The sequence below is a fragment of the Xyrauchen texanus genome, chromosome 4, assembly GCF_025860055.1.
Source record: "Xyrauchen texanus isolate HMW12.3.18 chromosome 4, RBS_HiC_50CHRs, whole genome shotgun sequence".
In the NCBI taxonomy this organism is placed as follows: domain Eukaryota; kingdom Metazoa; phylum Chordata; class Actinopteri; order Cypriniformes; family Catostomidae; genus Xyrauchen; species Xyrauchen texanus.
In genome coordinates, this window is record NC_068279.1 from 2104040 (window position 1) to 2120239 (window position 16200).

General features: G+C 38.8%; 1 protein-coding gene across 4 annotated transcripts in view; it reads left to right on the top strand.

Annotated features, from left to right (window-relative positions):
* LOC127642988 (far upstream element-binding protein 3-like) overlaps positions 1-16200 on the top strand; it is a 45218-nt gene that overhangs the window by 5469 nt on the left and 23549 nt on the right. For all 4 annotated transcript variants that reach the window (XM_052125492.1, XM_052125494.1, XM_052125491.1 and 1 more), the window contains exons 2-5: positions 6489-6597; positions 12554-12587; positions 12706-12755; positions 14137-14208. In XM_052125492.1, coding sequence (XP_051981452.1) covers positions 6489-6597; positions 12554-12587; positions 12706-12755; positions 14137-14208 — 265 coding nt within the window. The remainder of the gene's footprint in view (positions 1-6488; positions 6598-12553; positions 12588-12705; positions 12756-14136; positions 14209-16200) is intronic.

A 16200-nucleotide genomic window follows, 5' to 3' on the forward strand; every position in this document is an offset into this window, starting at 1 on the left:
CACAACTCACCACACGCCCCATTGAGAGCGAGAACCACTAATCACGACCACGAGGAGGTTACCCCATGTGACTCTAGCCTCCCTAGCAACCGGGCCAATTTGGTTGCTAAGGAGACTCACAGCATGTGGAGGCTCATGCTACTCTCCACGATCCACACACAACTCGCCACACGCCCCATTGAGAGCGAGAACCACTAATCACCACCACGAGGAGGTTACCCCATGTGACTCTAGCCTCCCTAGCAACCGGGCCAATTTGGTTGCTAAGGAGACTCGCAGCATGTGGAGGCTCATGCTACTCTCCACGATCCACACACAACTCGCCACACGCCCCATTGAGAGCGAGAACCACTAATCATGACCACCAGGAGGTTACCCCATGTGACTCTAGCCTCCCTAGCAACCGGGCCAATTTGGTTGCTAAGGGGGTGATAGTCAGCGTCAAGATGTATGTATATATGTGTGTGTGTGTGTGTGTGTGTGTGTGTTTATCATCAAATGTTAGAACATACATGACAGTTATGGACGCTTCATATCAAATCATGTAATGGATAGACCAGGGGTCGGCAACCTTTTTGAAATGAGTGCCATTTTTTTATTTTCCTGGTCAATGGCTGTGGTGACTGAAGCAAAGCGGGCACGTTTACGTGCACGATTAACCGAACGTGTAGTGCTGCCGGTTTGTGATGCACGAATGACTTGCCTAAGTCATGGATAAAACATGCTGCGTCATCATGAGGAAGGATTACATCAAGATGTGGGTTGGAATTCTGGTGTGGAATCTATGTAAATAAAATATTCTCCTTTCTCGCCGTTGCTGGCGTGCCAATGTTGGCACGTGTGCAATATGTTGCCGACATCTTGGATAGAATATAAATGGGAGAATCATCCACATCGCCTTTTACCATGATGGTGTATAGATAGAACGCTAAGTATTGATTTGTTCTGTGACGTGATTCAAATGTACTGCATTTATAACCAACATTTAGAAAGCAAAGTGATCATTTTGACAGCTCAGTGTGCACCGTTAGAGGGCGCCGCATGCTCACAGTCATTATTTTAAACATGTTTTTGCTACTTGCGTTTTCAACTACACTGACATTTTTTCCTGATATCTAGACTCTATCCGCAGGCGTTTATGGGTATACATACAATTTGAGTGATGTACTAAAAATACTCTATGTATACGTATTGTAATAATGTAAACAAATGACTGTTACGGTAATGACAATAATCACTGAAAATAATGGGAATAGTAAAAGCAAAATGTCTGAAATTAGGGGGTAAAATGGTCCAAAAAAATGATACCACAATACTAAAAATATAAGCTTCGGTTTCTTAAAGGTGCACTCAGTAATTGTTTGTTTGCCATCTTGAACTTACACTGACACCTAGTGGCCTGGATGCAGTGTAACTTAAACAGTGGTGTTTACTATTCACAATCGGCCATGATTAATCTATTGGCGAACGTATATAAAACTGCCTTTTATAAGGTTACTGATACGTCTCTAATCATGCGACGAAGACTCCAGTCATATGTTACAAAATTACATGTCAATGCATCTCTTGATATTCGTAGTGGTTTGGGTTAAATATGACCAGGACACTTCCTCGACTGGTTTCGTGTGAATCCTCCTGCTATTTTTACTTATAGGTGCAAATAAAATACAATAAAATTAAACATTGTTGTCTTTGCTCATAGTGCTGTTGCTCCTGATATAAAAGCAACAAACCGCTCAAGTTTGTTACAGTCCTTCTGCAGGTTTTAGGCAGTCTGTGTAATATCACGGCATGTAATAATGGCTTTAAAAAGCGTCTTTAATGGTCCTTGAATTATGACGTTTTCCTTTTTGTATTTTTAGATTGTGACGCAGTAAAATGAGTTTATAGTAGTCACATGCTAATGTCTTCTAGCACTGAACACAGAGTAGTTTAAAACTACAAACTACTTTTATGTGCTCCGTTTTTCCAGAGTTGTACGGAGCACGTGTGCATCTTTGTGACATGGCCTCCATTTTTTTAACATGTGGAGCTGCACATGGCCTTGTAGTGTGAACACCTGTGGCCAGCGTTAACTTTTCCTCTGCTGTCGTACTGCCCGGCTGTCTGTCTGTCCACCCTTGTGTTTGTAAGCGGCCTAGACGCTGTGTGCATTTCGCTTTTATCAACTCTGCTGGGAAAGAAAAATAGATCTGGGCTCCAGTCCAGAATCACAGGCCTGTTTTTCAGCGCGGCGTCTCTGCTGGTTTATGGGAGCATACTTCAAGACGTGATTTATCACTGGCGTGTGTCACAATGCCCTTATCTATAGCATGCTTTCTGCATCATTGTGCAAATGTTAGTGCTAGTTTTGTGTTTGCTTTTTAATGACATGCTTGTGAACACGTTACATAATCGTTGCAAGAGGCCGCGTTGGATTGAAGATCACCAGGTTCACACATGGGCGTGTGTTAGAATGAGTAGAAACATCTTAAATGGTTGTTTTGTCTTTAGTTTGATTAGTCACTGGCTGTGTTTATTAGCAGTAAACCCTGAGCGCCACTTATAATGATATGCATGGTTACGCTGACTTTGACATGGCGGTATCTGCCCTATTCCTGTTGACATGCCTGTTGCATCACGGGTAAATGATGGACTCCGCTGGAGTTCAATCCTTGAGCATTTACATGGAGTAAACAATTCCACGTCCCGCCCAACCGGGTTTCCCCATCCATAAATGGTTGAAAACCCTGATACATTTGTGCACCGTCACTTGTGTCCACCCCCAAGTGGGCAACAAGTGGCCAGTTGTTCGGGCAAATTCCATCCGACTGCTGTTTACCTTCTCCAGCCTTTCCCTTGGGTCGCCCGTTTATCCACGCTCTCAAATAGCTGGCATTCCTTTCCAGCAGAACGAGGGTTTAGCTGGAGGGAAGAGGTGGAGACAGACCTGTCTGTCTCTCTTTCTTCTTGTAATGGCCTCTTGATTTTAACGGTGCTTATCAGGGGTTTTCCTGGGTCAAAGACGGTCTTTGCTGGTGGCCGATGCACACGGGCGAAGTCAGTTTATTATGTAATTGCAATAAGTGTTTAACGTGATTACGGAAATGCATTTTTTGTTTAAATTTGGATATGAGTTGTTTTTGATCGTCTGAGCATCTGAAACCTTTAGAGTTAAACAAGCTGTGGGAAAACACGTTAAAATAATGTAAATAACACCATATTTCTATAGGACTAGCTACAATAATCCGTCTGTTTGCAAGAGTTGACCACTTGTCTGAGTTTATATCCGACTCCATAAGATTGTATCTTTTTTTTTTGTTTTGTTTGTTTGTTGATTTTTTTTTTTTTTTTAAATTTCCCCTTTTCTCCCCAATTTGGAGCGCCCAATTCCCGCTACTTAGTAGGTCCTCGTGGTGGTGCGGTTACTCGCCTCAAACCGGGTGGCGGAGGACAAGCGCCATTGCCTCCGCTTCCGAGACCGTCAATCCACGCATCTTGTCACGTGACTCGTTGTGCATGACACCGCGGAGACTCACAGCATGTGGAGGCTCATGCTACTCTCCACGATCCACACACAACTCACCACACGCCCCATTGAGAGAACCACTAATCACCACCACGAGGAGGTTACCCCATGTGACTCTACCCTCCCTAGCAACTGGGCCAATTTGGTTGCTAAGGAGACCTGGCTGGAGTCACTCAGCACTCAGTCTATAGAGTCCATCATTCTGCATTATTTTAACCTAAAAATAAAAAAGTATATGACAATTCGTCACAAACTTTGACTTCATTGTTACCACTTATAGATCAACCGATTGTACTAGAGGTGGACCATTAGCGGATTTTGCGAAGGTGATGGGACAGGCCGAAAACCTTTTAATCGGCCGATAGTTTTTACAATGTATCTATAGAATGTCAAAAATAAATCTTTACTACGACGGGCACAGACAAAGATTCCTAAATTAATAAAATCCCAAATGCGGTTTATTGTTATACCAAAATAAACCCCCCAAAAATGTTTTGGTGCATAACATGGGAATTTTAAGTATAAAGAAGCCCATAACACACCGGGGACTCTTATATTGAAATGCCAATGTTGGAAAATGATTGGCACCTATTGCCTTATATTTTTGCCGATAACGGTAGTTTCAAAAAGTATCGATCGGAATTGATTAATCAGTAAAACCGATATATCGGGGGGGGGGGGGGGTAGCTCAGCTAGTATTGACGCTGACTATCACCGCTGGAGTCGTGAGTTCGAATTCAGGGTGTGCTGAGTGACTCCAGTCAGGTCTCCTAAGCAACCAAATTGGCCGGTGACTAGGGAGGGTAGAGTCACATGGGGTAACCTCCTCGTGGTGGTGATTAGTGGTTCTCTCAATGGGGCGTGTGGTGAGTTGTGTGTGGATCGTGGAGAGTAGCATGAGCCTCCACATGCTGTGAGTCTCCGCGGTGTCGTGCACAACGAGTCACGTGATCAGATGCGCGGATTGACGGTCTCGGAAGCAGAAGCAACTGAGACTTATCCTCCGCCACCCGGATTGAGTCGAGTAACCGCGCCACCATGAGGTCCTAGTAAGTAGTGGGAATTGGGCGCTCCAAATTGGGGAAAATAGGAAAAAACCCTGGATATATCGGACTACCTCTAAATTGTACCATTTCTACTGTACATCAACCAATCACATAGCTTCACGAACAGTGTTGTAGTCGTCCGTCTTGTACATCAGGACTTTTAACATTACGGTCACGCTTATTAGAGGTAGACCGTTATCTGAAAAATATATGCCGAAAGTCGCATGTCTGTATTCCTTATCAATACACCTCATCTGGTGAAATATATACATATAAAACTCTTCATTTGGTGAATCTATAGGCTATAAAAAGCCTAATTTGGTAAATACTTGCATATAGAGCATTATAACAGAGCCAATCCTCTGTAATTTCAAAATAAGAGTCCCCGGTGAGTTTTGGGCTTGTTTATACTTAAGTCCCATGTTATGCACCAGATTTTTGGGTGTTGTTTTGGGGATTTTGGTTAAGCGATAAACTGCATCTGGGATTTTATTTATTTAGGTCTCTGTGCCTGTCATTGTAAGGAAAATTTAAAATTTTTTTATTTTTGGACATTCTACAGATAGATAAATAAAAAATTAATCGTCCGATTAATCTGTTATCGGCCTTTCCCGCCATCTTTGTTATTGGTATCGGCAAATCCACTATCGGTCGCCCTCTAATGCTTATTTTTTAGGTTTAGAGATGTTTTTTTTCTAGGGATTAAAGTCACAACACCGTTTTGTCTTAACACGGGACAAGCGCCACATCGGCAACTACAAGAACACGAGGTATGCGCCTCTGATTGGGGGGTGTAACTCGTACGATTTTGTGCGAATTGGTCCGAATTCTCCACCTCATACTATTGTGACGAATTCTCATGATTCCAAACTACTCGTGATTAGCTATGCTCCATGGGAATTTGTCATTCCCTCGTGAAGTACACAGACTATTTATCGCTATTTATAAGTGGTAAATACTTAAAGCAGTTATCTGAAGTTCATAACTCTCTATCACTTACCCTAAAATGGGTTTCTCTAAAATTCCACCATTTCCAAAGGTGACTTACGCCTGATAGATTCCTGTAATTGATCACATTGTATTGGGAAGTTTTTTTTATTAATGGCAAAATGCCTCAATTTGGTGTAATTTTCTGAAACGTTATACCTCTGAATGGAGAAAGGCAACACTAGAATGTGCTTTTGTGAAGATTGTCAGACATCCGTCTGTGAGAGCAGCTAATTGAGTTCGGAAGAGCAGTGATCTTATGAGTATTGTGAAAAGTGAGCTACAAAATAGTCTATAAATTGTATAAATCTGCTTTTGTTGGTTACAACGGTTTGATCTTGACAATCAAAAACGTTTGGGATGAAAACTCAGAGTCTTAAAGGAACGGTACGCCATTCCGTTAAAGCTGATGTGTGTCTTTTTAAGTTAAAGTACTTTCTTGTACACCATTTTTTACATTTATGCATTTTGGCAGACACTTTTATCCAAAGCGACTTACAGAGCCCTTATTACAGGGACAATCCCCCCGGAGCAACCTGGAGTTAAGTGTCTTACTCAAGGACACAATGGTGGTGACTGTGGGGATCAAACCAGCAACCTTCTGATTACCAGATTACCAGTTATGGTGCTTAGACCACTACACCACCACAACTCCATGCATTTTAACATGCATGGTCAACTATAAGCAAGCCATTTGTTGGTTGAAACCGCTCAGGAAAGCTGTTTGAAAACGGTCATTATTTCAGTTCTGTTGGGTGACACTACTGGTGCAAAAATGACCCATTTCAGCTCTAATATTCATGGTAATTATGAGTCTTTTGAAAAAGCAATTGACTTCTGATCACTCAAACGCACAAACCCTGCATGCCTTCCGCGTGTGCACAGGCCGAGGCATGTTGGTTGTGCACACGTGTTGTTTCAGACGTGTTTGCTCTGTTGTCTTGCAGATTGGTAAAATCGTTGGAGAACCGATGACCCATCTGAACAACACTTCTCCAGTCGTCGATGCCTCGCTCTATGGATACGGAGGGCAGAAACGCTCTTTGGATGACGGAGGTAAGACAGTTTTAAATTGTTTGGTATAATTCGGGCTCTTAAGTTCTGATTGGATGAGCCAACATTGTACATATGCACACACACACACACCCCCGTGATTGCATATTCTAGATTAATGCACCTAAAGTTTCTTCATTTTATTATATGGCTATTGCAACAGTTTTTAAAAGCAGTACGCCTCTTGGTGTCATGCATTAGTGGTTTAACCACAGGCAAGGGAGCTTTACATAAGTTCAGTAAGCTCAATGGATTGTTACATTTATTTTTTAACCATAGTAAAATCCTCTCGTTGCTTATCGCTTCGCTGGATTTTCTGAACTTTGTGTTTGAGCACTTTTAACCTGTTGTTACGCAATCGCCCGCATGCGGTGGTGACGTCACTCTGCTCACATTTAATATATTATTTACCGTCTATAAATGTAATTAATGTTAACATTATACATCTTGTCAAAGGTCTAAGGGTTCAACATTGATATCCGATCTCAGTTTCACGATAGCAATCCTCCAGAAACAGTAATTGAGTTATTTGTACAGGAGTACAAATGAAAACATGCGATATCAAAACGGGACTTTTATTATGAAAACATGCAATATCAAAACGGGACTTTTATTATGAAAACATGCAATATCAAAACGGGACTTTTATTATGAAAACATGCAATATCAAAACGGGACTTTTATTATGAAAACATGCAATATCAAAACGGGACTTTTATTATGAAAACATGCAATATCAAAACGGGACTTTTATTATGAAAACATGCAATATCAAAACGGGACTTTTATTATGAAAACATGCGATATCAAAACGGGACTTTTATTATGAAAACATGCGATATCAAAACGGGACTTTTATTATGAAAACATGCAACATCAAAACGGGACTTTTATTATGAAAACATGCGATATCAAAACGGGACTTTTATTATGAAAACACGATTGCCAGATGAATCCAGTTCAACACACTTGGGTCAATCGTCCATGACAAGCATTCATTAAAAACATCCAATCGCACTTTTTGCCCATAAAAGTGATAAATGTGAGAAATATTGATATATTCTCCATTGTTTACATGAGATCTCGCCTTCATCATCGTTCTTCAACAAACTGCAATCTGAGCAGCATTCATGTTGTAAAACTGTTTATGATCTGATATATTAGAGTCTCATAAACAAAACCAGCCATCTCCAAAGTCTATTTATAAAATGTGGCGTAGTTTTATTCATAATAGTCGAGCAGTGCCGTCAGATTTAGTGTCGTCTTGAGAGGCGGAGCTTAATTTTACTCTGAACACTTCCAGAGATTTTACAGACATTAAAGCGGCAGGAACTCATTTATTATTAAATCATCTTCAGATTAGAAACGAAACTTCTTTAGACTCGTGACTTTGAGGACATTGTATTTCTGGAGTGTCTTTGCACTTTTATTATTGTTTAATTTTTATTATAAAAACACGTTCAGCACAAAATATTTCCATTACTATAAACTTCAGCTTCTCTAACTTTAATAAATAACAACATATATTAATTGTGAAACTTGTGAAATAAAGCCCAAAGTGTCTTCTTTCAAAAGATACCACAACTGTGTCCAAACTCCAAAGAGTCCCGTAAATACAAGCATTTCAGTTCAGTTCATTTTCATGGTGTGTGCTCAGAAAAGGGGGCGCGTATCAATGATGAATCGCTTGTTGAATTTGGAAAGAACTATCAAAGCAACTATCGGCACCGATTATTTGTTCAAACCGATATATCGGCCTAGCGCTATACTGTGTGTGTGATTTATGCTAGTTCACTATAAAGCAAGCAATGTCCACTGACTGTATTTTCACTGTAAAATAAGTTGATACATTTGAAGTTTAAATCAATGCGGGACTATGTAGAATTGACCTTTTGAGTGTTTCTCAACACCAGACATTGATTGACACTTGCTTGGTAAAGAGTTATCATACTTGAAAACACAACCGCAGAGAAAAGCCTTGAGCTGTGAGACTGCTATCTTACAGGAAGTGAAACCTGTCTCGGTCGGCGTGGCGCTGGAGGAGCACAGCTCATTTGGGTCATTGATTTGGTGTTGTACAAGGTTTAGAAATGCCATAATACAGCCGTACAGTTACTGGGCCAACACAACGCTGGCAAAACACATGCCGAATAAAAATGGGAAAATATGTGGACGAACTAATTGAGTACAATGTCTAAGAATCAAGTCTATCATTTGTGACACATTTAACACCAACATTTGACCAAACTGCACCATTCTGCTTTTTGAAACTACACTTAAAGGGACAGTTCATCCAAAAATGAAAATTCTCATCATTTACTCACCCTCATGCCATCCCACATGTGTGTGACTTTCTGTCTTCAGCAGAACACAAATTAAGATTTATAGAAGAATATCTCAGCTCTGTAGGTCTATACAATTCAAGCGAATGGGTGCCAACATTTTGAAGCTCCAAAAAGCACATAAATGCAGCATAAAAGTAATCCATTAGTCTCCAGTGGTTTAATCCATGTCTTCAGAAGTGATATGATAGATGTGGGTGAGAAACCGTTCCAATATTGAAGTTCTTTTTTGCTATATATTCTCTTCTCTGGTCTGTCAATCTCCACTTTAACTTTCACTTTCTTCTTCTTGTGTTTTTGGTGATTCACAGTCTTCGTGCATATCGCCCCCTACTAGGCAGGGTGAAGAATTTATAGCAAAAAAGGACTTCAATATTGAACTGTTTCTCTCCCACACCTATCATATCACTTCTGAAGACATGGATTAAACCACTGGAGACTTGTGGGTTACATTTATGCTGCCTTTATGTGCTTTTTGGAGCGTCAATATTTTGGCACCCATTCACTTGCATTGTAATGACCTACAGAATCTTCATTTGTGTTCTGCTGAAGAAAGTAAGTCACACATCTGGGATGGCATGAGGGTGAGTAAATGATGAGAATTTTATTTTTGGGTGAACTGTCCCTTTAATATTTTCATTATGGAATAGGAACTTTCAAAAATAGCATTTGCTGTTATATTGTGAACGTAGTGATGTTTCATAGTCGGGTTCACTATTGGAACTGAACAGACGGTGAGTCTGAGATCACAGTGTGTTTACAGAAGCTCTTTTATAGGAAGTGATCATGTGATCTGTGCCAGTGGAACATTTCAAGTCATTTGTTCTTGTCTTTCCGTTTTGACCTGAAATAGAGCGTTAGCATCTGGTAGGAAAAACGGGAACAAAAACAAAATCAAATACGTGTCAAGTGACCGATTGGACTAGGCCAACAGAAACTGAGATATTGGACCGTTTGACAAGCTTCTGTAACACCAGTAAACGCACCTATTCATGACATGGAATTACATTTTATTGCATATGTCGGTGCTTGTTCTGGAAGAGAGAGAGAGAGAGTGAGAAAAAGTGCAGAACTTTTCTTTTTTTATTTCCTCCCCAATTTGGAAATCCCAATGCGCTCCAAGTCCTCGTGGTGGCGTAGTGACTCGCCTCAATCCGGGTGGCGGAGGACGAATCTCAGCTGCCTCCGCATCTGAGACCGTCAATCCGCACATCTGATCACGTGGCTTGTTGTGCGCGTTACCATGGAGACATGTAACATGTAGAGGCTTCGCGCTATTCTCCGCGGCATCCGCGCCCAACTCACCACACGCCCCACCGAGAGCGAGAACCACATTCTAGCGACCACGAGGAGGTTTCCCCATGTGACTCTACCCTCCCTAGCAACTGGGCCAATTTGGTTGCTAAGGAGACCTGGCTGGAGTCACTCAGCACGCCCTGAATTCAAACTCACGACTCCAGCCTTTCCTTTTCTCTACTTCCTGTTCGTTGTATTGAAGAATTTTTCAGTTTTGCACTGAGAGCAGCACTTCAGTTCACCATTATATCCTGTTTTTAATGCATCCTTTATTAAAGTGCAAATAATAAGGAAGCGCGCTGTATAAATAAGCTCAAACTCCGAAACTGGCATTTGTGTGTGCGGTCAGAGCCACTTGTATGAGTCGCGAGAGAGTTTCAAACTTGTCCCAGCTGATACACTGTCCCGCGCGGAGACGCGCATCACTGGCACATGCTCGCTGCAGCTAGATTATAACGTGATTGCTCGTGACATAGTGAATTATAAGAGGAGTGTCTCGTGTACCTTATGGGTAAGACAATCGGCGATACGCAGCGCTATAAAGAAGAAAGCACGTCTAAATATCTTATATGCTGCTGCTCAAGTAAATGTATTTTGTTAAGGATTTTTAGACAATGTTAAATCGAAAACAAGAGTAAAACACTTGATAACAATAGGATTTTTTTGCTGTGAAATTTAATTAATTAAACAATTCAGTGAATGTCATTTAGAGTTATTTTTAAAAGATGATTTTGTCCTCTTTATTGTTAGTAAGCACATTTAATACAACCTTTTAAGTCGAGACACAAGCAGAATAATCGGTTAAGAGCTCATGATTAATCCTTGCAATAATCGCCGAATAGTCAAAGAATCATTCAAATAATTGGCAGATTAATCGATTATAAAAATAACCGTTAGATTAGTCGACTATAAAAAATAAAAATAAAAATTATTGTTAGATTAGTTGACTATAAAAAATTAGCGCCAGGTTAGTCGACTATAAAAAAAATAATCGCCAGGTTGGTCGACGATCAAAAAATAATCGCCAGGCTAGTCGACTATTAAAAATAATCGTTATATTAGTCGATTATAGAAATACAAATTATTGTTAGATTAGTCGACTATAAAAAAAATTATCGCCAGGTTAGTCGACGATAAAAAAATAATCGCCAGGCTAGTCGACTATTAAAAATAACCGTTATATTAGTCGATTATAAAAATACAAATTATCGCCAGGCTAGTCGACTATAAAAAAATTTAAAAAAAATTATCGGCAGGTTAGTCGACTATAAAAAATTAAATAAAAATAATTATCGCCAGGTTAGTCGACTATAAAAATAAAAATTATTGTTAGATTAGTCGACTATAAAAAATTAGCGCCAGGTTAGTCGACTATAAAAATAAAAATTATTGAAAGATTAGTCGACTATAAAAAAATTTGCGCCAGGTTAGTCTACTATAAAAAAAAATAATCGCCAGGTTAGTCGACGATCAAAAAATAATCACCAGGCTAGTCGACTATTAAAAATAATCGTTATATTAGTTGATTATAAAAATACAAATTATTGCCATGTTAGTCGACTATAAAAAATAATCGCCAGGCTAGTCGACTATAAAAAAATAAATAAAAAATTATCGCCAGGTTAGTCGACTATAAAAAAAAAAAATAAATAATAATAATTATCGCCAGGTTAGTCGACTATAAAAAAAATTATCGCCAGGTTAGTCGACTATAAAAATAATAATTAGTTGCAGCCCTAAACTACTCATTCTTTCAATTTGAATATATTTAGCCTATTAAGAGAAACTTAATTGTGAACTTGTTTACTGGATGTTTTCTTTGCAAAACAATTTTCATCTTGTCTTTGGACTTTAAAGAATTCAAATCTTTTTTTTAATTTGTTTTATTTAGTTGTGAAATATCAGCTCACTTTTCATTCACACAGTTACATTTTTGGAACCCATTCAACTTAAATATTGTTATAATTTGTCAACTAATAATAATAATAATAATAATAATAAACAAATGCGTTAGCGCTGCTCATGCTCTATATTTACCTATTAAACGCAGCCTTTTGTGATTTAATAGATATCGCACGTCTTCAAGTGGCTTTGATTTAAAATGCACGAGTCATATGAACAACTTTAATGGTGTTTTAATGGTTCTTTTATGTCATTTTTGGATCTTGACCATAACGAACACGACTAACACACAGTAACGTGTGTGGGATTTATGTAGTGGTATAAATTTGTGGTAAATGTGTCATTTTAACACTGATACTGGAGATTATGTTATGTGGCATAAATATTAATGCTCTTTTCTCTCTTGTTCTGTTTCTAAGTGGTTAACCAGCTTGGTGCGATGGTACATCAAAGGTGAGAACTTTACCCGTGTGTTTAATCTGCTGCTGCACTGGAGTTTCAGATTCTGGCTTTTCCATAATAAAATCCTTAAATGCTCCGTTTGACTTCATTGTTCTTTGTGTTTGTTTAGGGCTATCGTAACAGAAGACTACAAAGTGCCTGATAAGATGGTTGGATTCAGTGAGTACTGGAATTAAAAAGTTCATTTATCATCGAGGCCATTTCAGACATGTTAGCCTAGCATGAACTTAAACTGACAGTTTCTTAACCCTTGTGCGACCTTCTGGACATTTGTCATTTTAGTTTTTTCGATCATTTTGGCTGTTAATGCCGACAGCGTACATTTGGCCAAAGGTGTGTGTTTTAGGGGAATCTTGATATTTCGACTTCAGTTCCTATAATACATCTATAATACATCTATAATACATCTATAATAGTCACACTCAGGACCTTCAGGACAAAAATGTCCCCATTGAAACACATTAAAACAGCCATTAAAGCATGAAATCATGAATTCTGTGATATTGTGCTTTAATTCTTTAATTCCTCTTCTCTGTTTGCTGTATTGTCGAGGTGTGGGTGGGTTTGTGCGTTATATATGCGTGTGTGTGTGTGTGTGTGTGTGTGTGTGTTGTGTGTGTTATATATGCGTGCGTGTGTGTTTATATATGCGCGCCTGTGTTATATATACGCGTGCGTGTTATATATGCGTGTCTGCGTGCGTGCGCGTGTGTGTGTTATATATGCGCTTGTGTGCGTTATAGACGTGTGTGCGTTATAGACGTGTTTGTGCGTTATACACGTGTGTGTGTATATATATATATATATATATATATATATATACACGTGTGTGTGTGTGTGTGTGTGTGTGTGTGAGAGAGTGTAAAACAACAGTGGCATTATGTAAACAAAACTGGCATTTAAAGGGTTAAAATCCTGCAAATGAATGAATATTTGATAATTATGATCAGGACTGATATTGGTTTAAAAAATGGGAATATAATAATATATAAAATTATTATGGCAGTTTTTTTTATGCAGACATTTTTGTCTTCTAAGGACCTCTTGAGTAATTGTTTTGAATTGATTAACTTCAACTCTGGTGCATTTTGTTTATTTTATTTTTCACTCCCAAATTTAAAAGCTCACCTTACACACACATACCAGTGAACTAATTGTAGGAAATATGAAGTGATCATAATTCACGTTGTGATTCCTTTTGATTCAAACATTCTTGAGAACGAGAGTTTAAATTTGATATTTAATGTCTGTTTTAAGTGCCATGTGAAACTCTTTCATATCCATATTTGTTTATACATCATGACCAAAAAAACATGCAACATAGATGTATTGAAAAGTTCATATTCTAAGCTTTCAAATGGTACCACGCGTGAGTGAATTGCATATCCAGGGACTTTTATTTTGTAATCATAATCTTGTTGCATGTTCAGGCCCAGCAGAGTTAATGACGTTAAAGGGATAGTTTAGCCGAAAATGATCCCCCTACCTTGACTGTTGTCTCATCGTATAGACGTGTAACTCTTGATTTCTCTTCTCACAGTAATTGGTCGGGGTGGTGAACAGATCACGAGAATTCAACTGGAATCCAACTGCAAGATCCAGATCGCTGCTGGTAGATTTTAATCTGAATACTGGTTCTTCATCTTGAGCGTTTTACTATGGTTTTAATAGCATTGTCAAATAGCAAAAATACAAATGAAAAATGACCACTTTTCGGCACTTGTCGACTTTTTGAACACTTAACAACATTAACAGAGTCAAGATCGGTCTTAAAGGTACAGGTCACCCAAAAATAAAAGAATTGCTCTCATTTACTCACCCTCATGCCATCCCAGATGTGTGTGACTTTCTTTCTAGCCAGTCGACAAGCTGTTATTTAGCTGCTGTTATACAGGCTATTGATAGTTTACTGATGTTTGTTGAAACACTGTTTACTAGCTATAGCAAGTCAGTCGAGCTTCTGTTATACAGGCTATTGATAGTTTACTGATGTTTGTTGAAACACTGTTTACTAGCTATAGCAAGCCAGTCGAGCTTCTGTTATACAGGCTATTGATAGTTTACTGATGTTTGTTGAAACACTGTTTACTAGCTATAGCAAGCCAGTCGACAAGCTGTTATTTAGCTGCTGTTATACAGGCTATTGATAGTTTACTGATGTTTGTTGAAACACTGTTTACTAGCTATAGCAAGCCAGTCGAGCTTCTGTTATGCAGGCTATTGATAGTTTACTGATGTTTGTTGAAACACTGTTTACTAGCTATAGCAAGCCAGTCGAGCTTCTGTTATACAGGCTATTGATAGTTTACTGATGTTTGTTGAAACACTGTTTACTAGCTATAGCAAGCCAGTCGAGCTTCTGTTATGCAGGCTATTGATAGTTTACTGATGTTTGTTGAAACACTGTTTACTAGCTATAGCAAGTCAGTCGATGAGCTGTTATTTTGCTGCTGTTATACAGGCTATTGATAGTTTACTGATGTTTGTTGAAACACTGTTTACTAGCTATAGCAAGTCAGTCGATGAGCTGTTATTTTGCTGCTGTTATACAGGCTATTGATAGTTTACTGATGTTTGTTGAAACACTGTTTACTAGCTATAGCAAGTCAGTCGATGAGCTGTTATTTTGCTGCTGTTATACAGGCTATTGATAGTTTACTGATGTTTGTTGAAACACTGTTTACTAGCTATAGCAAGTCAGTCGATGAGCTGTTATTTTGCTGCTGTTATACAGGCTATTGATTGTTTACTGATGTTTGTTGAAACACTGTTTACTAGCTATAGCAAGTCAGTCGATGAGCTGTTATTTTGCTGCTGTTATACAGGCTATTGATAGTTTACTGATGTTTGTTGAAACACTGTTTACTAGCTATAGCAAGTCAGTCGATGAGCTGTTATTTTGCTGCTGTTATACAGGCTATTGATAGTTTACTGATGTTTGTTGAAACACTGTTTACTAGCTATAGCAAGTCAGTCGATGAGCTGTTATTTTGCTGTTATACAGGCTATTGATAGTTTACTGATGTTTGTTGAAACACTGTTTACTAGCTATAGCAAGTCAGTCGATGAGCTGTTATTTTGCTGCTGTTATACAGGCTATTGATAGTTTACTGATGTTTGTTGAAACACTGTTTACTAGCTATAGCAAGTCAGTCGATGAGCTGTTATTTTGCTGCTGTTATACAGGCTATTGATTGTTTACTGATGTTTGTTGAAACACTGTTTACTAGCTATAGCAAGCCAGTCGAGCTTTTGTTATACAGGCTATTGATAGTTTACTTATGTTTGTTGAAACACTGTTTACTAGCTATAGCCAGCCAGTCGATGAGCTGTTATTTTGCTGCTGTTATACAGGCTATTGATTGTTTACTGATGTTTGTTGAAACACTGTTTACTAGCTATAGCAAGCCAGTCGAGCTTTTGTTATACAGGCTATTGATAGTTTACTGATGTTTGTTGAAACACTGTTTACTAGCTATAGCAAGCCAGTTAAGTCATTTATAGTCAGTTAAATTTCTTCTTGGGACATCCAAATAAAGTGTGACCCCTCGTTTACTCATAGTTTGTGTTGTGTACTTTTATGATTGCTTAGAATTAGTTTTTA